We start from the raw sequence: 21,439 nt of genomic DNA on the forward strand, positions 1-21,439 counted from the left end.
ATGGATCCTGCAAGTTCTAATAACGGGAGAAACAGCCATGGTGATGATCGGAGGCGATCGGGCACTCCATGTGGAGCTGAGATTCCGTAGGACGACTTTGATTGGATTGTCACCGTCCAAGAAACTGTAGTAAACTTCGGCTGGCCCTTGCATGCAAATGGAAAGGCAATCAAGTGCAAAGGCATCAGAGATTTGAACGATCTCCAGAATTCCAGAAGACTTCTACCTTACTGATGGTCAGAGCTCCTGCCAATTTGATTTTTAAAATTTGTATATGCACGCATGATCTGCATATAAAAGGATGGGGACTCGAGACTGCATCATGGTGGGCACACTCTGTGATGCAAGTCCTAAAATATACTATTACCAGAGCTTTTTTTTTTCCGACAGTGCACCTGGATCATGTATCTTTCGGCGCTAGGTTTATTGGTTGTGCTGCTGATCGAAGCTTGCTCTAGCTTCTGGGTGCCTTCTCCATGCATGTACCGAACTGATATGATCCATGGCTTGCTACTGCCTTTTCAGCCTCTCGAGATCGAAAATACGAAGGCCAAATCCCCAAAGAACCAATTGAATATCCACAGCTCGATCCAGGAAAGGTATCCCCCCCACCCAATACGCTCAAATAATTCCGAGCTTTTCTTTTCACAATCAAGCAATGCAAGGAGCAGTAGTTTTAGTTGACGAGCAAAATATATAATTAAATTAAAGAATAAAGATCCTTTTCGAGATCGCGCGCCTTTTCGCCTTGCTTCCTGTCTCCTTCTTCAGACCAGCATCAGCCATCAGCAGGGTACTCTTCACCAAGCTTAGCAGGTCGATTCCATCCACGTGGCGACCGGCCAAGCTCCCCTGCCCGGTGCCATGGCTCCATCGGGCAACAGGCACGCGGCGCGGGCTGCTGCTTTTTGAGCAGTGCATCGAGCTCAGCCAAGTGTCGAGCGCTGGACGAAAGCGAAGACGCTCACTCCACTCGGTCTGGTCGGCCTCGCCGGTCGCCGTCGCCATTGCGTTCGGTGATCGAGGAGAATCAGAGGTCGAGAGCAGCGTCAGTGTCGCTGTCGCCTCGCCTATAAATTCGGGGAAGCTCGGCTTCTTCGTCCTCCCTGCACACCAGCTCTCTTGTAGTTCCTGGCAACAGCATCGTCTACGCGTCCTCGCACAACGATGTCCCTGGACGAGGCCATGCTGCTCGACCTCGACTTCGCCGGCGCGCCGCCTGGCATGGACGTCGCCTACGGCTTCGGCTTCGATTTTGACTTCGATTTCGATACGGCGGCGGCGTCTGGTGCTAGCGGCGGCTTCGATTTTGATACGACGGAGTGCGGCGCTGCTGCGGGCACTGGCAGTGGCACCACGTCGCCACCGGTGGACGCGTCCACGAAGGCTGGCAGCAGTGGCATCGACGACGACGACGACGAGGAGCGGCTGCGGAGGCTGAAGCGGAAGATATCGAACCGGGAGTCGGCACGGCGGTCGCGCGCGCGGAGGCGGCAGCAGGCGGAGGACCTCGAGCGCGCCGCGGAGGAGCTCCGGGCGCAGAGGCGCGCGCTGGCGGCGAGGCGGGACGCCGCGGCGGCGCGCGCGCTCGCCGTGCGGCTCGACAACGCGAGGCTCGGCGCGGAGGCCGGCGCGCTGCGGCGCCGGCTACGCGAGGCGCAGAGGCAGGCCGTCCTGCTGCTCGCGCTGGCACGCGCCCAGATGGCGCCGAGTGCGGTAGGCATCGGCGGCGGGCGCGCACTACAGGTTGTGCCGCCGCAGCCCGCCGGTGGCAGCGCGACGGGGATGATGACGTCGTGACGCCAGACCGGAGAAATCGAATGAGTTTCTGGATTTGTAGAAGGACACGTGTCCCGTCAAGTGTGGTGCCTGCTGCGTTGTGTTGTGCTATCTGTGTTTTGAAGGTGTCATTAACCTCTACGGTGGCTGCACGGAGTTTTTTTTTCCCCCTTCTATACGGTGCTCACAAAAGAAAATTCATTTTCTTTTACGATTTCTTTTGTTAGATCGGGATCTTATCAACTAGCTGTAGCAAAATTACAATCGAGTTATAGGCATCACAATACCGAATCGGTGATACATGCAGCCACTCACACTTTGAGGAGGCTAGTATGCATAGGATGACAAGTGTAACATGCCAGATAATTTGATAACCATAAATATGGGGTTCTCTCTCACTACGTCTCATGTGCGCCATATTATAGGCACACCATCGTTCTATTTTATCTTTATCTTGTAGTAGACAATAGCTTAGTACATGCCACCACCTTCCTCTCGTAGTGTTTCCCAGCCTTTTCTTTAACAACGCTTCCTCCCCTTTCATCTCCATCAATCAGAGATTAAATCCAGTGTACATGGGTTAAATCCAGTGTGGAAACACATGGGGGCTCAAGCCACCCTCCTTTTATAGAGATTGGAGAGAGAATAGGGAAGGAGGGATGGAGGAGAGTTACTCAACATCGAGTTCATTCTCACACGAATCTTCAACCAAAACCTGCATAAGTTCAAAGCCCAGCACAATCAAATTACTGAAAGAGGTAATTACATTGAGACCCCTCTCGCTTTACCTTTATTCAGCAAGCCCTTTCTCACAAGAATCATCTTCCTCTCATATCTTCTTCCTCGTGCATCCCTTCGTCGACCACCTCCCCCACCCGCATTATGTGTTGCCCCTTAGCATTCAGTGTAGCTGCCTCCTGCCACCTTGCTGCCACTGCCTCCATCCACCTGCTGCGGTTGGCGGCGACTCGCCGCTTCATTGTGCCACCCACAGACACCACCGCTACAACACGTCCCCGTGCCTCCCCTAACCACTCTGGTTAGTCTCCCTTAATGCTGACCCTTCCCATCCAGTCTCCTCCACCATTATGATGGTGCCACCTTCACCGCCCCTGCTGACGACCATTGCCAGGTCGACAACCACCTTAACCTTCCCTTTTAATTAGTCCTGCAGCCACCAAATTACCCACACCCAAACCCTGAATCCCGAACTCTGAACCCTAACACTAATATCAAGCTCTACCAGAAAATCGACGGAGCACCACCACAACAGAATCGAAGGTTCTCATTCTTACTCCCTACATTGGAATTTCTTACTTTCTTAATCTTTCTTTCTATTTCCTCCACCCCCTTCCCCCTTTCAACAAGGATCAATTTTGAATCAAGAGGGCTCTTGCGTTATGCTTCTCGTTCATTTTAGTTTTCCCAATTACCAAAAGATAGCAAATTGCCCATGGCATTCGCGGTGTATGGAAGTATACCAGTCGATCATTGACGAGCCCATGACCATCCATACTGGACAGAAATCGAGGGCATGCAAGCAATTCTCTTTCGCCAGCTCAAGATCAGTAAGCCGGGCCCCTTCGCTAGTCAGCTCCATCTCTGCTATGATGAGTTCTTGAAACCAAACGTACACCTGGTCTTCTAGAAGACTCCATGAGCCGACTACTACCAAAAATACCGAATTGAGTGTTAGAAGTTGTTAAGATATTTTGTAAATCGAGTACCTATCTTGTTGGACTCGGTTAGCTTAGGAGATAGAGTTCAGGTGTTGAAAATATAGTCCGGATGCTTGGATTAGCTAAAACTCTAATGATGTATCCTATAGGGTTAGGACAGGACTTAATCTCCAACTACCTGCAGTTATAATCTCCTTGGGCTATTTTATTCCCCCTATATAAACATGCACCGTGGCAATGCCGGGTAGGTAACCACATTCTACCAATCTTACATGGTAATCATAGCAACTTCTTCCAAATACATCTAGTGCTCTACCTCGATCACCCAATGGCGTCGTCATCAACATCAAGCTCGGCGTCCCTAGGTCATCCCGTCTCGGAGAAGATTACCCGCGACAACTTCCTACTATGGAGGGCGCAGATCCTTCCTCCCGTCCGTGGCGCCCAACTCGTGGGCATCCTTGACGGTTCTACTCTGGCGCCCCTGAAGAAACTTGAAGTGGAGCAAGACGGCAAGAAAATTGTCGTCGCCAATCCGGAGTATGATGCGTGGCTGGCAAAAGACCAGCAGTTGTTGGACCATCTGCTCAATTCCATGACAAAGGATATCTTGGTCCATGTAATCTCCCTTGAATCCTCTGCAAAAGTCTGGAGTGAACTTGGGAGGTTGTTTGCTGCAAACTCCAAGGTGTGGATTTCAAATCTGCGTATGCAGCTTGCCAATCTCAAGAAAGGCAACATGTCCACGGCAGCCTACTTCAAAAAGATGACAAGCATCGGGGATGAACTTGCTTCTATGGGTAAAGCCGTCGATGATGAGGAGATGGTACAATTTATTATAAACGGCCTTGATTTTGATTACAATCCAATTGTATCCTCTATACTTGGTCGTGTTGACTCCACATTGCTGAGTAATCTGTACTCCCAGCTTATGGCATATGATATGCGCTTTGAGATGTATCAGGAAAGTCAAGGAGGAGGGGCGCACTTTCAATCCTCTGCCAACATGGGCGTGGGCGCAATAATTCTCGTGGTCGCACGGGAAATAGTCATGGGGGACGCGGTCATGGTCGTAGCAATCCACCTTGCAGCAACAATAGCAACTCAAACTCCTCGTTCAGGCAGCAAGGGCAAGGCGGGCCAACCGCAAAACCAATCTGCCAAATCCGCAAAAAAAAAGAAAGGTGGACATGAAGCTCTGTGATGCTGGTACCACTATGATGAAGACGAAGATCAACAGAACAACAAGACAGCAAGAGCAGCCACCACAGGATACGACATCAACACAAATTGGTATGTGGACAGCAGAGCAACTGATCACATCACCAGTGAGCTAGACAAGATGACTATTCGAGATCGCTACAATGGGCAAGAACAAGTGCAAACTGCAAATGGCGCAAGTATGAAAATTAAAAACATTGGGCGCACTACCTTATATACCCCTGCTAGAAATCTGCATCTTGATGATATCCTTCATGTACCAAGTGCTCACAAAAATCTTGTCTCTGTTCATCGATTAACTTCCGACAATAACACCTTCCTTGAATTTCATCCCAACTATTTTCTCATCAATGATCAAGAAACAAAACAGGTACTCCATCAAGGTAAATGCAAAGGTGGCTTGTATCCGCTCATGTCAAAACAAGAAGAAGCAGATCCGAAGAAGCAAGCGTATGGAATCAATAAGCCATCTTGCTCTTCATGGCATAATCATCTAGGATATTCGTCCTTCCCTATAGTAGATCGTGTGCTTAGAGATAATGATCTCCCTTTCATTAGTAATAAAAGTACTGAGTCCATGTGTGATTCCTGTCAAAAGGTTAAAAGTCATCAGCTTCCTTATAGTGTTTCCAACACCATATCAAAAGCGCCCCTTGCTTTAATCTTTTCTGATGTGTGGGGTCCGGCGCCCGTTTCTGTTGGACGGAATTCATACTATGTAAACTTCAACGATGACTTTAGCAAATACACGTGGATATATCTCCTGAAGAAAAATTCAGATGTGTTTCAGGCTTTTCACAATTTTCAGAATCTGGTTGAAAGGAAATTTGATAGGAAGATCATCTCTATGCAAACAGATTGGGGTGGAGAATACGAGAAGCTTAGCTCCTTCTTCACTAAAATCGGCATCTCTCATCGCGTCTCTTGCCCGCATGCTCATCAGCAGAACGGATCGGCTGAATGCAAACATCGTCACATTGTTGAGGTTGGGTTAGCTCTTCTCGCTCACGCTTCCATGCCTTTAAAATTCTGGGATGAGGCTTTCCTAACCGCTACATACCTTATTAACCTTCTCCCTAATAAGGGTCTCAATTACCAGACTCCTGTTCAGCGACTCCTAAATGAAACACCCGACTACAACTCCCTTCGGACCTTTGGCTGTGCGGTTTGGCCAAACCTGCGGCCATACAACACCAGGAAGCTAGCTTTTCGATCCACCAAATGCGTTTTTCTCGGCTACAGGCCTATGCACAAGGGGTATTGTTAAGCCAAAAAGGTTGTATGATGGGATGATCAGGTATGGTCTATTTTCTTCCACAGGAGAACCGGATAGTGTTCAAGAAGCACTGGGTAATTCCCAATGGAGAAAAGCTATGAAGGATGAGTATGATGCATTACTCCGGAATCAAACATGGCACCTTGTACCACGGCAAGAGGGAACAAATGTGATAGACTGCAAGTGGGTATACAAGATTAAAAGGAAGGCAGATGGCACAATTGACAGATACAAAGCCCGGTTGGTAGCAAAGGGGTTCAAGCAACGGTATGGTATTGATTATGAAGACACCTTCAGTCTAGTTGTTAAAATTGCTACTATTCGACTTGTGCTATCTATTGCAATATCCAGAGGTTGGTGCCTAAGGCAACTAGATGTTCAGAACGTGTTTCTACATGGTGTTCTGGAAGAAGAGGTTTATATGCGACAGCTGCCAGGCTTTGAGAGTGCTAATGTCCCACACAACGTATGTAAGCTTGATAAAGCCATCTATGGGCTAAAGCAGGCGCCAAGGGTCTGGTATTCACGTCTCAGCTCAAAATTGCTAGATCTTGGGTTCAGAACTTCCAAGTCAAATACCTCTCTCTTTATTTACAAGAAAGGGCAAATAATAATCTTTATGTTAATCTACGTTGATGACATTATTGTTACCAATTCCTCACAGGAAGCTGTTGTGGCGCTACTCTAGGACCTCAAGAAAGACTTTGCACTAAAGGATCTTGGGGATTTACACTACTTCGTGGGAATTGAAGTTAAAAAGGAAAGAGATGGTATACATCTGTCACAAGGTAAATATGCAAAGAATGTTCTGGCTCGGGTTGGTATGGAAAAATGCAAACCATGTTTGACTCCTCTCTCTACAACCGAGAAGTTGTCTTGCCATGAAGGAGTAGCGCTTGGACCTGAAGACAATACTCGCTACAGGAGCATTGTGGGTGCCCTTCAGTATATTACACTCACAAGACCTGATTTGGCCTATTCAGTGAATAAGGTTTCTCAGTTTTTACACTCGCCTACTACAGTTCATTGGACTGCAGTTAAAAGGATCCTAAGATATGTCAAATATACCTATGAAGTTGGATTAAAAATTCAGAAGAGTAGCTCATCTCTTGTCAGTGCTTTCTCTGATGCTGATTAGGCTGGGAATACTGATGACAGAAGATCCACCAATGGCTTTACTATATTCTTTGGAGACAATCTTATTTCCTGGAGTGCAAGGAAATAGGCGACTTTGTCGAGATCCAGTACAGAATCTGAGTACAAATCAATGGCAAACACTATGGCAGAAGTAATATGGTTGGAGTCACTTTTAGCAGAATTGGGTGTGCGTCTGCAGCAACCACCATTTCTTTGGTGTGATAACTTAGGCGCCACATATTTGTCAGCCAACCCTGTCTTTCATGCAAGGGCAAAACATATTGAGATAGACTTTCACTTTGTTTGTGAACGTGTAGCAAGAAAGCAGCTACAGGTCCGATTCATACCAACAGGAGACCAGTTTGGCAGGTGGCTTTACAAAGGCTCTTCCTGTTCGCAAACTGGAGAACTTCAGAAACAATCTGAATCTTCAGGTTAGCAGAAGTTTCGATTGAGAGGGGCTGTTAGAAGTTGTTAAGATATTATGTAAATTGAGTACCTATTTTGTTGGACTCGGTTAGCTTAGGAGATAGAGTTCAGGTGTTGAAGATATAGTCCGGATGCTTGTATTAGCTGGAACTCTAATGATGTATCATATAGGGTTACGACAGGATTTAATCTCCAACTACCTGCAGTTGTAATCTCCCTTGGCTATTTTATTCGCCCTATATAAATATGCACCGTGGCAATGCCGTGGCAATGCCGGGTAGGTAACCACGTTCTACCAATCTTACACCAATCTTACATTGAGGGCACGTGGCAGAGCACAGTAGCTGAAAGAGGAAAGAAGATGGAGCCAACGTAACCAATGGATCCGACATCGTCCGAAAGAACTCAGCACCACACAAAAGAACACATGGAAGTATGGAATGGCCCCTCCTGAACTCGCTTTTGCATGGCAGCGTAATGTGTGTACCACAAGTCGTGTCTGTGTGATCAGTATCACATTATATTTTCTTTTTTGCTTTCTTCACCCGATAACGTCAGGAAAAAATGATGGTTGCAGAAAGGCAAATAATCCTTTGAAGAAGAAACTTCCATCACGCAAACGCAAACGCAAACCTACTATTCTTTGGAACTTTTAAAGTCACTTTTCAATGTTGCAACCCGTGATCGTGAAAAATGTTAAATTTCACTCATGACTTCCAGTACACAAATAGACCGATGATACGCAGCTTTTTGTTTTTTTCTTAAAGGAAATGATTATTCTTCATCTCAAATTATTCTTCGTTTTGGTTTTTCCAGATACACAATTTTTGCAATGTATCTAGACATAATATATATCTAGGTACAAATTAAAGACTATCATTTAGAAAAGCTAAAACGAATAGTAATTTGGGACGGAGGGAGTAGGAGCCGATTGAGCACTCTATGCCTTTGATTGGATTCTCACCGTCCAACGGAAAAGTGAAACATCTTTGAATTGAGCACTCCATATTCTGATGGATTGACCGATCTCCACAAGTTCAAAAAGTTAGAGCTTCGCAGATCATTGTGGTATACAATAACAATTCTCCTTTGAGTTTTTTATACCTCAGTGCTATTTGCAGTCTACAATGCATGTTCTGCAGCATTATATATAGTGAGCACTCTGATTCAGTCCTACTCCATGTTCGTTTTTTCCCCCTTGTAAAGATGAGAGTCCATGTTGCGCAGAAGCACGCAGAACTTGCACAAGGTCACATGCTTGCCTGATGACGGTATTTGTATATATACTACGGCCGGAGTACATGCATGCACACTATACGATGTAGTGTCATGTATATAGCCCCAACTACTGAAAGTATTTTTGGCTAGTGCACTTGATCACATCTTTCGGCGCTAGGTTTAGTTGTGCTGTGTTGCTATGCTTGACTTTGTAGTGCCTTCCTGCACTGCACCAAATTGAATCCATCCATTGCTATCTAGCTTTTGGAGATCGAAAAGAGCCTCGTATTGGCAAAGGCCAGACCCTGAAAGAACCAATTGAAAACAACTCACTTTATTTAAAAAAAACAGAAAGAAAAACAACTCAATCGACCAAAGAAAAAAAAAGGTATTCTCGCACACAGTACAGTATGCTAGCTCAAATAATTCGTAGCCCTCTCTCTCTTTTTACAATCAAGCACTAGTTTTAGCTGACGATCCTCCATTAGACAAAGAGCCTTTCGATCGCCCTTCTTCCTCTCCTGCTTCCTGTCTCCTCCTTTGGATCGGATCAGCATCAGCAGCAGTGTCCTCTTAACCAAACTTAATTAGTAGGTCGATTATTAAGCTCCTGCTCGGCCCCTTCCACTGCATGCATCTGTCAGGGAATTTTGAGGAGTGCATCAAACTGAGCCAAGTGTCGAGTGGGGAGCAAAAGAGGATACCATTAGTTCCACTCGATCTGACCACTCAGATCGGTCGGTACGGTCCCGCTCTCGCAGCTCGCGTTTGGTGAGGATCGGATCGGAGAATCACAGGTCCAAAGTAGTGTCAGTGTCAGCATGAGGTGATGAGGTCGTCCAACTCCGACCGAAGAGAGTGTCGGTGAAGAGCGAAGAAGACGACGCGCCTATAAGAGCTGCCGGGGAAGCTCGATCAGCTTCTTCGAGCTCCTCTGCCGGCATCCACACGTCCTCGTCGCGAAATGCTGCCCCCTGGACGACGCCAGACATGGACGTCGGCTTCGGCTTCGGCTTCGGTTTAGACACGACGACGTGCGCTGCTGGTGGTGGCTTCGATTTCGATACAACGAAGTACGGTGATCCCTGCCACGGCAGCGGACGACGCATCGACGACGACGGAGGGTGGCAGCGGCGTCGACGACGAGGAGTAGTGGCAACGGCGGCTGAAGCGGAAGATATCGAGCCGGGAGTCGGCGCGGAGGCGGCAGCGGGCGGAGGAGCTCGACCGCGCGGCTGAGGCGCTCCGGGCCCAGAGGAACGCGCTGGCGGCGAGGCTTTGACGCCGCGGCAGCGCGAGCGCGCTTGCCGTGCGTCTCGACAACGCGAGGCTAGGCGCAGAGGCCGGCGTGCTGCGTCGCCGGCTCGGCTTGGCGCAGAGGCAGGCCGTCCTGATCCTCGCGCTGGTCCGTTCTCGTCTCGCGGAGACCTACTACGGCGAGGGCGCTGCCGGGGGTGTACCGGCCGTCGTGCAACCACAGCTCGCCAGCAGCGCGGCGTGGACGACGGCGTGGTGACGTCGGAGAGATGGAACGAAATTTGCATGTTCGTGGAGTTTTGCCTTTGGAAAATGTGGTACATGATCGTGTCGTGCCGCCCTGTGTATAGCTCGGTTCATGATTTTTTTTTAACAACGACACCCTCGGGCAGAGACAAAAGAGAGAGAGAGACGAATGCAGCGGCCCGTGCAATTCGGCCCTGGACGTGTGTGCATTTCGCGGTTTCGCCCCTGGGCTTTGGGCCGTACGGGGCCTAAAATTCTCTCCGCCGATCCATCTATCGTTCATGGGCCGCAACCCATGGCAAAAACTAGGGTTTCCCTTCCGCGCCGCCCACCCGCCTGCCCCGCCCGCACTATATAAACTCCCAGCGCCGCGCCTCTTTCCCCATCCTCGTCGAATTGGCGAATTGCTTCGACTCGCGCCGCCGCTTTTGGCTCCTCTTCCTGCCTGCTTCTCCGATCCGAGCAGCGCTTGCTCTCCCCAGCTTGCCGGGCTTCGATTCGTTCTAGTGTTTTGCATCATTTTCGCTTCTCGCTGTTTGTTCATTCTTGGCTATTGTGTGGTTGGGTGATTATGGTGTTTGATTTGGGGAGCACTGTCCCAATGGCCGGCCGCTGCTCCCCATCGGCGGATCCCGGTCTCTTTCTGAAAACGAAGCTCCCGAGACGCAACCCGGTGGCGCTTTAGAGCCCCCATCCGTTGATACGCAGTCGGATGCGGGGTTACGCTCGCCTCTAAATTTCTGTCAATCTCTCGGTCGAGCGGTTCTGACCAGGGATTCATTTGGCGTTTTGATTTTGCCCTGTTTGCTTCGTTGGGAATCTGAGGAAGGAAATTTGTGATGTCGTGCGGGTGCAGTGATTATAAAAACATTCCTCGTACTGATGGGAGATCCCCCGTGATCGACTCCTATACACCCATAGAATCTGAGCACTCCGCGTCCACTCCGCCTATTCCTCTGCTTTTCTTTTCTTTTTGTTGTTTCGTGTTGACGTTTTCTTCCTGTGTTGCAATTTTAATCCTGTGGTTAACGTGTTTACAAATGCTGCCAGTTTCAACTGTAATCTTGTAAAAAGAGCTACATCAGCACCAAATTTTGGATATCATTCAAGCACTGATGTGAAAAGAAGCACTAAATCTGCTGCGGACTTTCGGTGAAAAACAAAGATAAATATTTTCTTTTTGATGGTCCACCGATCAAAATATATTTTACTAGTGGTCTGAACTGAGCATTGATGTAAGCGAACACTTATGCTACAGTTTTGTTTTTCTAGTAAAACATGCTAGATCCATAGGGCCATACCTTGAGATATTTCCAAATGCTGAAACAAAAATACATGTTTCCGTACCTAATGGCGGAAAAATATATCTAGGCTGAGTAATTTGCTAATTTCTGGAAAATCTGATTCTGATGCAATTTGAGGCTTCTGGTGGGCCGGATCTGGATCTGCCAGTAAAGCTCAGCTCGTAAGCACTTGATCTCTGGCTCTCTAGGAAAGAGCGGTCCAATATAATGTTTTGTACTGGCTGTGTACAGTTGGCTGGGTACTGGGCTTGCCCAGCTCTTAATCTCTGGGAAAGAAAGGCCCAATACTGTTACAGTGGGCCGTGGGCTCCCTTCGGACTTGCGAAGGCGAGTTCCACTGCCGGCGCGGCGGATCGTGAAGGCGAAGTAGGCCCACTACGGGTGACATTTATAAGCCCGGAGAGAGCCAGGGAAGGAGAGGGGCGGAGACCGATTTGGGCGTGCAGGGGAATCCTTGGGCCGCCCGGCGTCCAAGCACAACGAGCGAGGTGAAGTCGCTGGGCTCAGTCCTCAAGACGCAGCTGGCTGATCCATGGCCCATGATGCGTCGCCAGCAGCAGGCAGGGCCATTATTTGCTTGATTGAATTCCCAGAGAAACCGTAGCACATATGCAACCGCAGGTGCTTAAAACTCGTCATGTTGTGAAAGAAAGGAAGACAAGACCTCCATGTACCCTCTTTAACCGGACAGCTTCCACTTGTAACTTGAAAACCTCTTGGCGGGCATAAAGGAACCCAACAATAATGCGAATGCTGTTTTTTAAGAGGACAACGGCCAGTGCCGGCCCTGGCCCCTGGGGCAGGGCGGACAGACGGGGCGCGGCCCGCCCCAGGCCCCGGAAAATTTGGCCCCATCCGAAGTATGTATACTCTATACGTATGTGCAATTTTCTTTGCATGCGTGTGTATTGATCTGCTGAGCTAATGAGCTGAAAAACTATGTTACTTTTGAAGCTCAACGAGGCCCAATAAGTCCATGTAGGCTGCTGCAGCTCACAAATGTATTGTGACTGGAACCATCGAAGGCCCGAAGCGTCCCTGTGCTTAAATAATTTCTTGTTCCATGTAGAAAAGGAGTCACACTAAAAAATAAAGAAAAAATCTTGTTCCATGTAGCGGAACGAAGCATTAACCAAACATCAACTGAAATATGTCTGGCATATACTAGACCGAAATACAATCTCTTGGCATAGGATCATGATGAATTCAACAAGAACAAGTAATTCTAGTTTTAAGTAGCTGATTTGAGCATTGGCCAAATAGTAGGTGAAATGTGCCTGAATACTAAACTGAAAGGCAACTTTTCAACATTATGACCAAGATGTATTCCACAAGGCAACCATCATTGATCGTAATGACTTGCACAATTTGTATGTAAACTGTTCAAAATAAAGTAAATGACTTGGTAGTAGCAGCTCCCAGCGAAACCAACAGTGGACTAAGAGATCAGTTCTCTTTGTTAACTGTAACAGCGTGCCGCGTGCCATTATCTGAAAAGATAACAAGCACAAAACTCATAACCAACTCCAATTCAGCATTTCCACTTTGGTGAACTACGTGCTAGACTGCTAGTACTAACTCCAAAGGTTACAAGACTGAACTTGGGATGTAAGCTTCAGCTATGTAGGAAAATAACAGATTTCTTTTTACAAGAAAATCTGAAGCAAGGTAGCAGGATAACACCATATCAACAAATTTATATCATGTTTGGCAATCCTACCTACACGGTCATGGTCCTTAAAAAATTGAATCTCATAACCAAAAAATATGTTATGTTTTCCAATGCCTAATTGTTCACGAACCAGAAGCAACTGACTACCCAAACATATGAAGCTGTAAAATTCAGGATAACAGAAGAAGCAAGAGCTAGTACCATACCAGGAGTGTAGAAGCTCATGTAGGGTAAGACAGAATAGTAGACCCCAGGTTCGTCAACCTTCCTCACGCGCTCAAACTTGAGCTCGATCGTGAATAAGCCAACATCTGTGCTCACAAAGATGACACCCACACCCTCTGCGTAACCAACCACATATGCTACATCACCGTCGCAGGGCTTGGCCATGGGCATGATTTTCTCCAGGTCGATGATCCTGCACCGCAGCCATTCTGCAGCTCCCTCTGCATTCACCTTCATTGACCAGATATGAAGCCTGGAATCCTCAATTCCGGCGAGCCCCAATGAACTGTCCTTCATCTGCATGAGGGCTAGCAAACCACAGTATGCTTCTGGATCTGGTGGTGGTGGGTCAATCACAGACAAGCAATTCTTGTCCCAATCATACTTGACAATTGCAGTGCTCCGCGAAAGCGTGAAGTAGATTTCATCTCCTACGATGGTGCCACGCCTAGGCTGGACGTAGACGGCACCGCCATTACGAACAGAAGTCGGCGTGCTCCATGCCCCCGTCTCAGATGAGTACACGCTCGCCCATATCTTGTCCACGTACCGCGTCGTCGGTGGCCACGAAGACAACGCGAAATGGGCCGCCGTGGCAGTCGAGGTGGTCGCAGCCGTCGGCAACGCAGAACACCGCGGCGCTGTAGGCCATCCAATGGATGTGCGGCTCGCGCAGGCCGTGGAGGTCACCGGTGACGGGGTCCCAGACGAGGAGATCCACGGCCCGGTCTTCCAGCATGTGGATGAGCACGCGGCCGTGGCCGCAGTCGAGGGGGCGCGTGCGGCGGCCGTCGGAGCCCGGGTGGGGGAGGCGGGCATCGACGTGGTGGAGGCGAAGCGGGGCACGGGGTGCCCGTCGAGGACTTGGAGCCTGTGGAGGAGGCCGAGGAGGGGAGGGACGCCGTGGAAGGCGGGGTAGCGGTGGAGGAAGGCGGGGTCGCAGAGGACGCGGAGCCACGGCTTGCAGACTAGGGCGGCGCGGAAGAGGTGCTCCGGCTCGTCCGGTGGGAGGCGGATGAGGATCTCGGTTGTGACGTCGTCGATCAGCGCCGGCGGCGGGCGTGGCGGCGCCATGGTCGGCGGATGCGAGGGTTTGGGTGGGGTTTGGACTGGGGAGGAGTGAAGTGACACTGTGACAGAGTGAGACAGCTTTGACTCTGTCCCTACCTGTGTGCCTGTAAAAGGATGTTCTTCAATATATTCCAAAATGACCATATCTCTTTGCTGAAACCAAATTATGAATCACATCTTCGTATTGAAAAGTAAATATGGTGAATTAATTTGAAAAATGTTCACATGATGAAGGGAACCAAGTACATGGTGAACCAAGTATCTCCATGATAGCCGGAAGCGGGAGAGAGAGAGCGCGCCGCGGCGGCAGAGCCCGCGTGTGCCCGCATGGCGAAGGCTCCACCCGCGTGTGCCCGCATGGCGACGGCGGAGCCTTCGCGCGCGCAGCCTGGGGCTCGCCCGCGTGACCGGGAAGGAGAGGGCGAGGTCGTGGCGGAGCTCGCGCCAGTAAGGTCGCGGAACGGCGCCAATAGGAGATCTCGGTTGAGGGGGCCACCGGAGAGGGTTGCGGGGCGCCGCCGCGCCTCTGTGTTCTATCGGGAATGAGGTGGAGGACCGAGAGGAGACCGAGTCGAGTGAGTGGCCAGTCTTCGTTCCGGAGGGGTGGAGGTGGGGAATGATTCCGAGCCGTGAGTAGAGGGGGAAAATCGAACCGGGCGTGTTTCCATTCTAGACCAGATCTAACCAAACAACGAATCTAAGCCATGCCTGACTCCATTCGAAACCGTTCCAATCCGTCTGGATTGAAACCGGCCGAACCAAACATGCCCTAAAGCAACCCGTGTCAAAAAAAAGAAAGAAAAAGTCTAAAGCAACTAGAGGTCTGGTGGCCTGATTTAGAATATGCCACTAACTCCTAGCTCTCTGCATCTCTGGAGTCTGAAGAATCAATACTGTGTAGTGCGTACATGCCCAAGTACAGCCACCGGCCTAACTTGAGAGAAGCAAAAGCCAAGCTATGTATAACCGAGGGGAGGTCATCTGTGATGGAAACCAGGATTCATTTCGTAGTTTTCAAGTTAGAATATACTGGTGTCATAAGGAACCATTTGGCAGGAAATCGCCTGTTGAGGCAACAATCATTCTGGAGGCCAGTATTGCTTAATGAATTGCAGCAATCAGCCTGCTTGGCCTCACAGCAGGCCAACTAACAATTCAAGGAAACGATAGCAGATTCATATGGAAAATGCTTACTCTTTAGGAAAGCAAAACATCAGCTTTCCAATCTGCTAGGAGATATTCTCTGATACATTCACAAATGATAAATGCTTTGTGCTGAAACTAAATTATGAATTAGATATTCGCATTCCAACGGTATTTCCAAAGAGTGACACTACTACTTGACAACCTCTTGGCAGCATGAAACCAACACTGAATGCCGATATAATTTTTCAGGAAAGAAGAAAACAACAGATCGACTCCAAAAAATTTAGTTCCATGTAGCTAAGTGAAGCATTAACCAAACAGGAAATGTGCCTGACACACGAAACCAAGATACAATTTTCACCATATTGTTCAGGACGAGTCAACAAGAACATCCACAGTTGATCTAATAGTGTTGCACCATTCGTGCTTCAACTAAACAAATATAAAAGGTTCATATTAGTTGCTTTGCAAGAAGCCAGCAGCAGCAGACTCAACCACTTAAGAAGACAAATTCATCCATGTCGCAAGATCTTCCTCTTAAGCGGCACATCAGACAACAGTGAGCCTCGCCAGCAATGACAGTCTACCACGATCTGAAAAGATAAGCACACAAATTAAAACTAACATTCCAACTCAGCACTTATAATTTGATTTTCTATATATGAGTACTAGTGCCAAGGGTTTACAAAACTGAGCTCAAGAGATATGTGAGAATATAACAGAAAAATTCTGAAATCCTGAAACAAGTTAACAGCATTAAACGAGACCAACAAGTCTTCGTGCATATTTAATTTTTCCACCAATGTATGGTCCATGACAAATCAAATCCCATAATTCAAATTAATGTGTTTTTAATTGCAATGTCATGTGTTCAGTTTGCATTAGCACGCACAGATGATCAGTGTCAATCTCGGTATGTGAAGATAACAACTATTAGTTACAGTATGACTTTGTTTGGGAAAAAAAACCAACTAAGCAAACATATGGACACAGTAAACAAAATGCAGGGCAACAGATAAATACAAGGTTGTATAAATATTTAGAAATCTCCATTCAGATAAGCTTATTTAACAATCTCCATGGTGCCATTTTCCTTGTTTGGAGTATTTAAGTATTGTTGGTTTTGGCCTTTTGGGGTTTGTTTGGCAATTACAAAACCCCCCCTAAAGTTACAGATTTATTACAAGTAACTCCCGTTCCAGCCTACAATATGCCTAGCATTCTTTTGCACCATGTATTATCCAAAATGATGGACAAATTGTGAAATCAGGTGCTGCACAACAGCTCAAAAGAAAATACATGACTTGATAGTAGACCTCTGAAAGAAACCAACACCAAAAGAACCAGAGATCAGTTAGCCCTTGCTAGTGATAACTGATAACAATGTGCCATGGTCTGAAAGGACACCATGCATTAAAACGCATAACCAACTCTAACTTAGCATTCTTCCTAAAAAAAACTCTAACTTAGCATTCAACTTTGGTGACCTATGTGCTAGTACTAACTCCAAAGGTGGCAAGACTGAGCTTGAGATGTAACTTCAGCTATGGCAGAAAACAGCAGAATTTTTTTTTACAAGAAAGTCTGAAGCAAGGTAACAGGATAACACCAGCTAGATCAACGTAAGGTAACATGATAAATACCAGATCAACAAATTAGTATGCGCATATAGCAATTCGATCAATTCATGGTCAGGTTCCTTAACAAGTCAAATCTCATAACAAAATTACATTCAATTTTCCAATGTCATATAGTAAGATTTCTCTACCGTATGCAAAATTGTATTTGCCAAGCTCTAACTGAGAGTATACGTAACAAATATTACTTGCATTATAATCAATTACTCACAAATCAGAACCAACTAATGGGACAGGGAAGGGCTAGTACCATACCTGGAGTGTAGAAGCTCATGTACGGTAGGACGCTAAAGTAGACTCCATGCTCGGCAACCTTCTTGACCTGCCCTGACTTGAGGTCCATAGTGAACAGGCCAACATCTGAGCATATGAAGATGACATCCACACCCTCTGCAAAACCTGCGACGAATGGGTCGTCATCGGAATTGGCAATGGGTATGACTGTCTCCAGCTTGATGGCCTTCAGCTGTACCCATTCTGCAGCTCCTTCTGAATTCACCTTCCTTGACCACAGATGAAGGTTGGAACTCTCAATGCAGGCAAACCCCAGAGTACTGCCCTCCATCACCATGAGGGCAATGCGGTACACATTGTGCGAGGGTGGGTTAATCATGGATAAGCAATTGCTGGCCCAGTTGTACTTGATGATTGCGTTACCCCTCCGAATTGTGAAGTAGACTTCATCTCCAATAAGGGTGCATCGCCTAGGCTGGACATAAGGTGTGTATATGTAGGGTATATCTGCAAGTGCATCTCGCATATGCTGGGCATAGACTTCACAACCATCGTCAAGTGTTACTAGCGTGCTCCACACACCCGTCTCCGACGAGTACACGCTGGCCATCACCGCATTCTTGTAGTCGTGGGTGGCCACGAAGACGACGCGGAAGGGGCCGCCGTGGCAGTCGAGGTGGTCGCAGCCATCGGCGGCGCAGATCACCGCGGCGGTGTAGATCAGCCACGGTATGCCCGGCTGCGGCAGGCGCTGCTGTTCGCCCGTGACGGGGTCCCAGACGACGAGATGCCAAGTTTGCCAACCCCCGTCCCCCGCGTGGAGGAGGACGCGGCCGTGGCGACAGTCGAGGGGGCGGAGGCAGTGGGGGTAGGGGGAGAGGGGCGCCGCCGTGGTGGGGGAGGGGGGGGGGGGGGGGGGGGGGGGGGGGGGGGGGGGGCTCGGGGTCTCCCTGCACGACCATGAGCCTGTGGAGGAGGCCGAGCAGGGGCGGCGCCCGGTGGAAGGCGCGGTAGCTGCTGCGGAAGGCGGGGTCGCAGAGGACGCGGAGCCAGGGCTTGCAGACGAGGGCCGCGCGGAAGAGGTGCTCGGGCTCGTCCGGCGGGAGGCGGAGGAGGATCTCTCCGACGAGCTCGTCCATCAGCTCCACGGGCCAGATTGAGGTGTCTCACGCTTCGTCCCGCTCAATATGGTTTAACTAATTTTTTTTCCGAGGATAATAGTGTTTTTTAAAAAGAAAAGACGATGATCATCTTAAAAAAGGAAAAAAAAATATGATGACTCATGACTGCTACAATTTCTTATTCGAAGAACAAAATATTGAATCATACATGGGGACGGAGGTACTTATTCAGTTTGATAAAAAAAAATACTTTTGGAAACCATGAAGATTTATATTATTCCACTAATCCACTGGTATAGTATTGTAATAGGGAAGTTATTTTTACCGTCACAGCTGCACTCTGCCATAACACCCGCTGCTCATGGTGTACCACTGTTGCAGTTCGTCGTTAAAAATTAAAGCCATTGGTACCAATGTCCTTTCATTCCATGTGTTCTTTTGCAAGTACAACCTGTTTTTAAAATGGGAAGTTGAGGACACTTTCCATCGAGTTGTAACAATGAAATCTCACACGAGTTTGAAATTTCAGAGAGCACTGAAGAAGTTCAGAACAAGCAATTCTGGCTGCTGACGCCCAGAATACAAGCCATCAAGGCATCAACTCTGCATGCAGCGAATCATTAATTAGCAAGCATTATGGAAGTTGGTCATCTTGCTGCCTGGAAACAGAGCAAACATAACTGACTCCCTACTGAACTCTTTTCGAATATCATCAGAGCCCATCATGGTCATCTTGCTGCTCAATAATCAGTATAGCCCAAAACACATTAGACAGTACACTTAATTTCTATTTTCTTGAAAACAAAAGAAAAGGGAGAAACGCAAAGCAATTCAACTTTGTCATAGAAAAAAAGGGGAAAACATGACTTCTAGGTAACATCTACCTACAGTATAGCCTAGCAGCCACCTCCCTAAATTGCCATAGGAGAAACAAGAGCTGCTTCTTATGACAGCATACCTTTCCAATCATGTGTCCGGAGACTAGTTGACAAAATTCTCGAATACAAAAAAAAAACAAATACTGAATGGCATTTTTTTCTTCAGAAAGTGGAAAAGATAGTCCACATAGTTTTAGTTTCGACTCGAGCATTTAACCAAACAGTAACCAAGGCAAAACATGCCTGAATCTACAGAACAAAAATACAGTTTGTAGCCAATATGATCAGGGCGAATTCAACATGACAACAACAATTGAACCTGATGACTTGAACCACTCGCAGTTAAACTGCTCAACAGATAAAAACACCAACATATTAAACGGAAACACAATTTTCTGGTAACAAGATAAGCATCAGTTGAAAAAGAACCACAACAGATCACAATGACTTGCACCCTTCAGTCTGAAACCCCTCGACTGAAAACAAAACAACCTGATAGCAGTAACTCCGAAGAAGCCAACATCAGCAGACACAAGATTGCAATGCATCATTGCTGATAAGAAGCCTTCGCTAGCGACAACAATCTGCCACGATCTGTAAAGATACCAAGCACAAAACTCGTAACCAACTGTCCAACTCAGAATTTACAGTTTGATGTGCTACTGTACTTAGAACAAGTTCCAAAGGTTACAGGACTGCATAGCATGATACATTTTAAGGAAAATCTGAAGCAAGGTTAACATATAATACTAAATCAACAAGGTTACCTAAATATTTAGCAATCTCTATTTAACCTAGCAGAGACTTTGTCTCTTCATCAACTATTCGTCCAATCAACGGCACTAGTGATAAGGAAACATTTTATTCCAGGGATATTAATGAACTAATGATTCAATTGGCCCTGCTTCCCATGGACAGGTCCACATGCCACATGATAGCACAAGGTTTGCAGGCAGAAGAATGACCAGATCAGAGTCCAGAATTCACAGATGGCCGCAGAAATAAGACGCAATTTTATTTTATGACAGCATAATGACATTATTTTCCAAGTTTTTTTTAATGAAAGTGAAAACTATCTGAGCTCCACAGTGTACACCTGTTAAATTATTTTCTTCAGTCGTCTATTTACAAATGATAAACGTTTTGTGGATAAACTAAGCTATCTTCAATTGTTTGTCCAAAAAAGTTGGATACCGCTACTTGACAACCCATTAGAAGATGAGATCGATATCAAAGTCATTAAAATTTCTTGAAAGGTAAACAACATAGACCACTCATAGTTTTTGTTCCAAGTAGCTGCGTCTAGCATTAGGCAAACAGTAACCGAGATATGCTCCACATATTTATCTGAAGTACAACTTTTCAACACGGATCAGAATGATCAATGAATTTTACAAGACAAGAACGATTGATCATAAGGACAATTTGAATGTAAACTGTTCAGCAAAGAATAAACAACATAATAGTAGCAGCTCAGAAAGAAACCAACAGTAGCAGACTGAGATCAGTTATAGTCCTTACTAGTGGTAACAATGTGCAACAATCAGAAAATATACCATGCACAAAACTCATAACAAACTCCATGTCAGCATTACATTTTGAACTATATGCTAGTACTAACTCAAAAGGTTACAGGACTGGGTTGAAGATGTGAGCTTCAGCTATGCCAGAAATTTATAGAATTTATTTTTCTAAGAAAGTCTGAAGCAAGGCAGCAGGATAATACAAAACCAACAACATGTTTGAACGCTTATTTAGCAATTCGACCCATGCATGGTCATGGTCTTCCACGAGTCAAATCTCATAACAAAAATTTTGTTCTGTTTTCTAATGTCATATTAAGTTTTCTCTAGCTCACATAAAATTGTCTGTAAAGAACACATACTATGCTACTTACATTACAACTAAT

The 21,439-nt window shown here is 47.0% G+C and overlaps 1 protein-coding gene, 2 non-coding genes and 1 pseudogene across 3 annotated transcripts; 2 read left to right on the forward strand and 2 right to left on the reverse strand.

The window, feature by feature from the left end:
- The first annotated feature begins 4,263 nt into the window (after window positions 1–4,263).
- On the forward strand, window positions 4,264–4,357 carry LOC117846650 (small nucleolar RNA Z247; annotated as a pseudogene).
- Window positions 4,358–11,088: 6,731 nt separating this feature from the next.
- On the forward strand, window positions 11,089–11,175 carry LOC117846665 (small nucleolar RNA snoR8a). The gene has a single exon (XR_004638392.1). It is a non-coding gene; the product is annotated as a small nucleolar RNA snoR8a (small nucleolar RNA).
- Window positions 11,176–13,332: 2,157 nt separating this feature from the next.
- LOC117843026 (uncharacterized) lies at window positions 13,333–14,517 on the reverse strand. Its single transcript, XR_011897462.1, has one exon. It is a non-coding gene; the product is annotated as an uncharacterized protein (transcript).
- A 2,946-nt stretch (window positions 14,518–17,463) lies between these two features.
- Window positions 17,464–18,738, reverse strand: LOC117843028 (F-box protein At5g03970). Its single transcript, XM_072291750.1, has 2 exons — window positions 18,472–18,738; window positions 17,464–18,437 (listed from the first exon to the last, which is right to left on the reverse strand). The coding sequence occupies exons 1-2, from the start codon at window positions 18,668–18,670 to the stop codon at window positions 17,512–17,514; spliced, it is 1,125 nt and encodes a 374-aa protein (XP_072147851.1). The 5' UTR covers window positions 18,671–18,738; the 3' UTR covers window positions 17,464–17,511.
- Between the last annotated feature and the right edge of the window lie 2,701 nt (window positions 18,739–21,439).

The sequence above is a fragment of the Setaria viridis genome, chromosome 2 (genome assembly GCF_005286985.2).
Source record: "Setaria viridis chromosome 2, Setaria_viridis_v4.0, whole genome shotgun sequence".
In the NCBI taxonomy this organism is placed as follows: domain Eukaryota; kingdom Viridiplantae; phylum Streptophyta; class Magnoliopsida; order Poales; family Poaceae; genus Setaria; species Setaria viridis.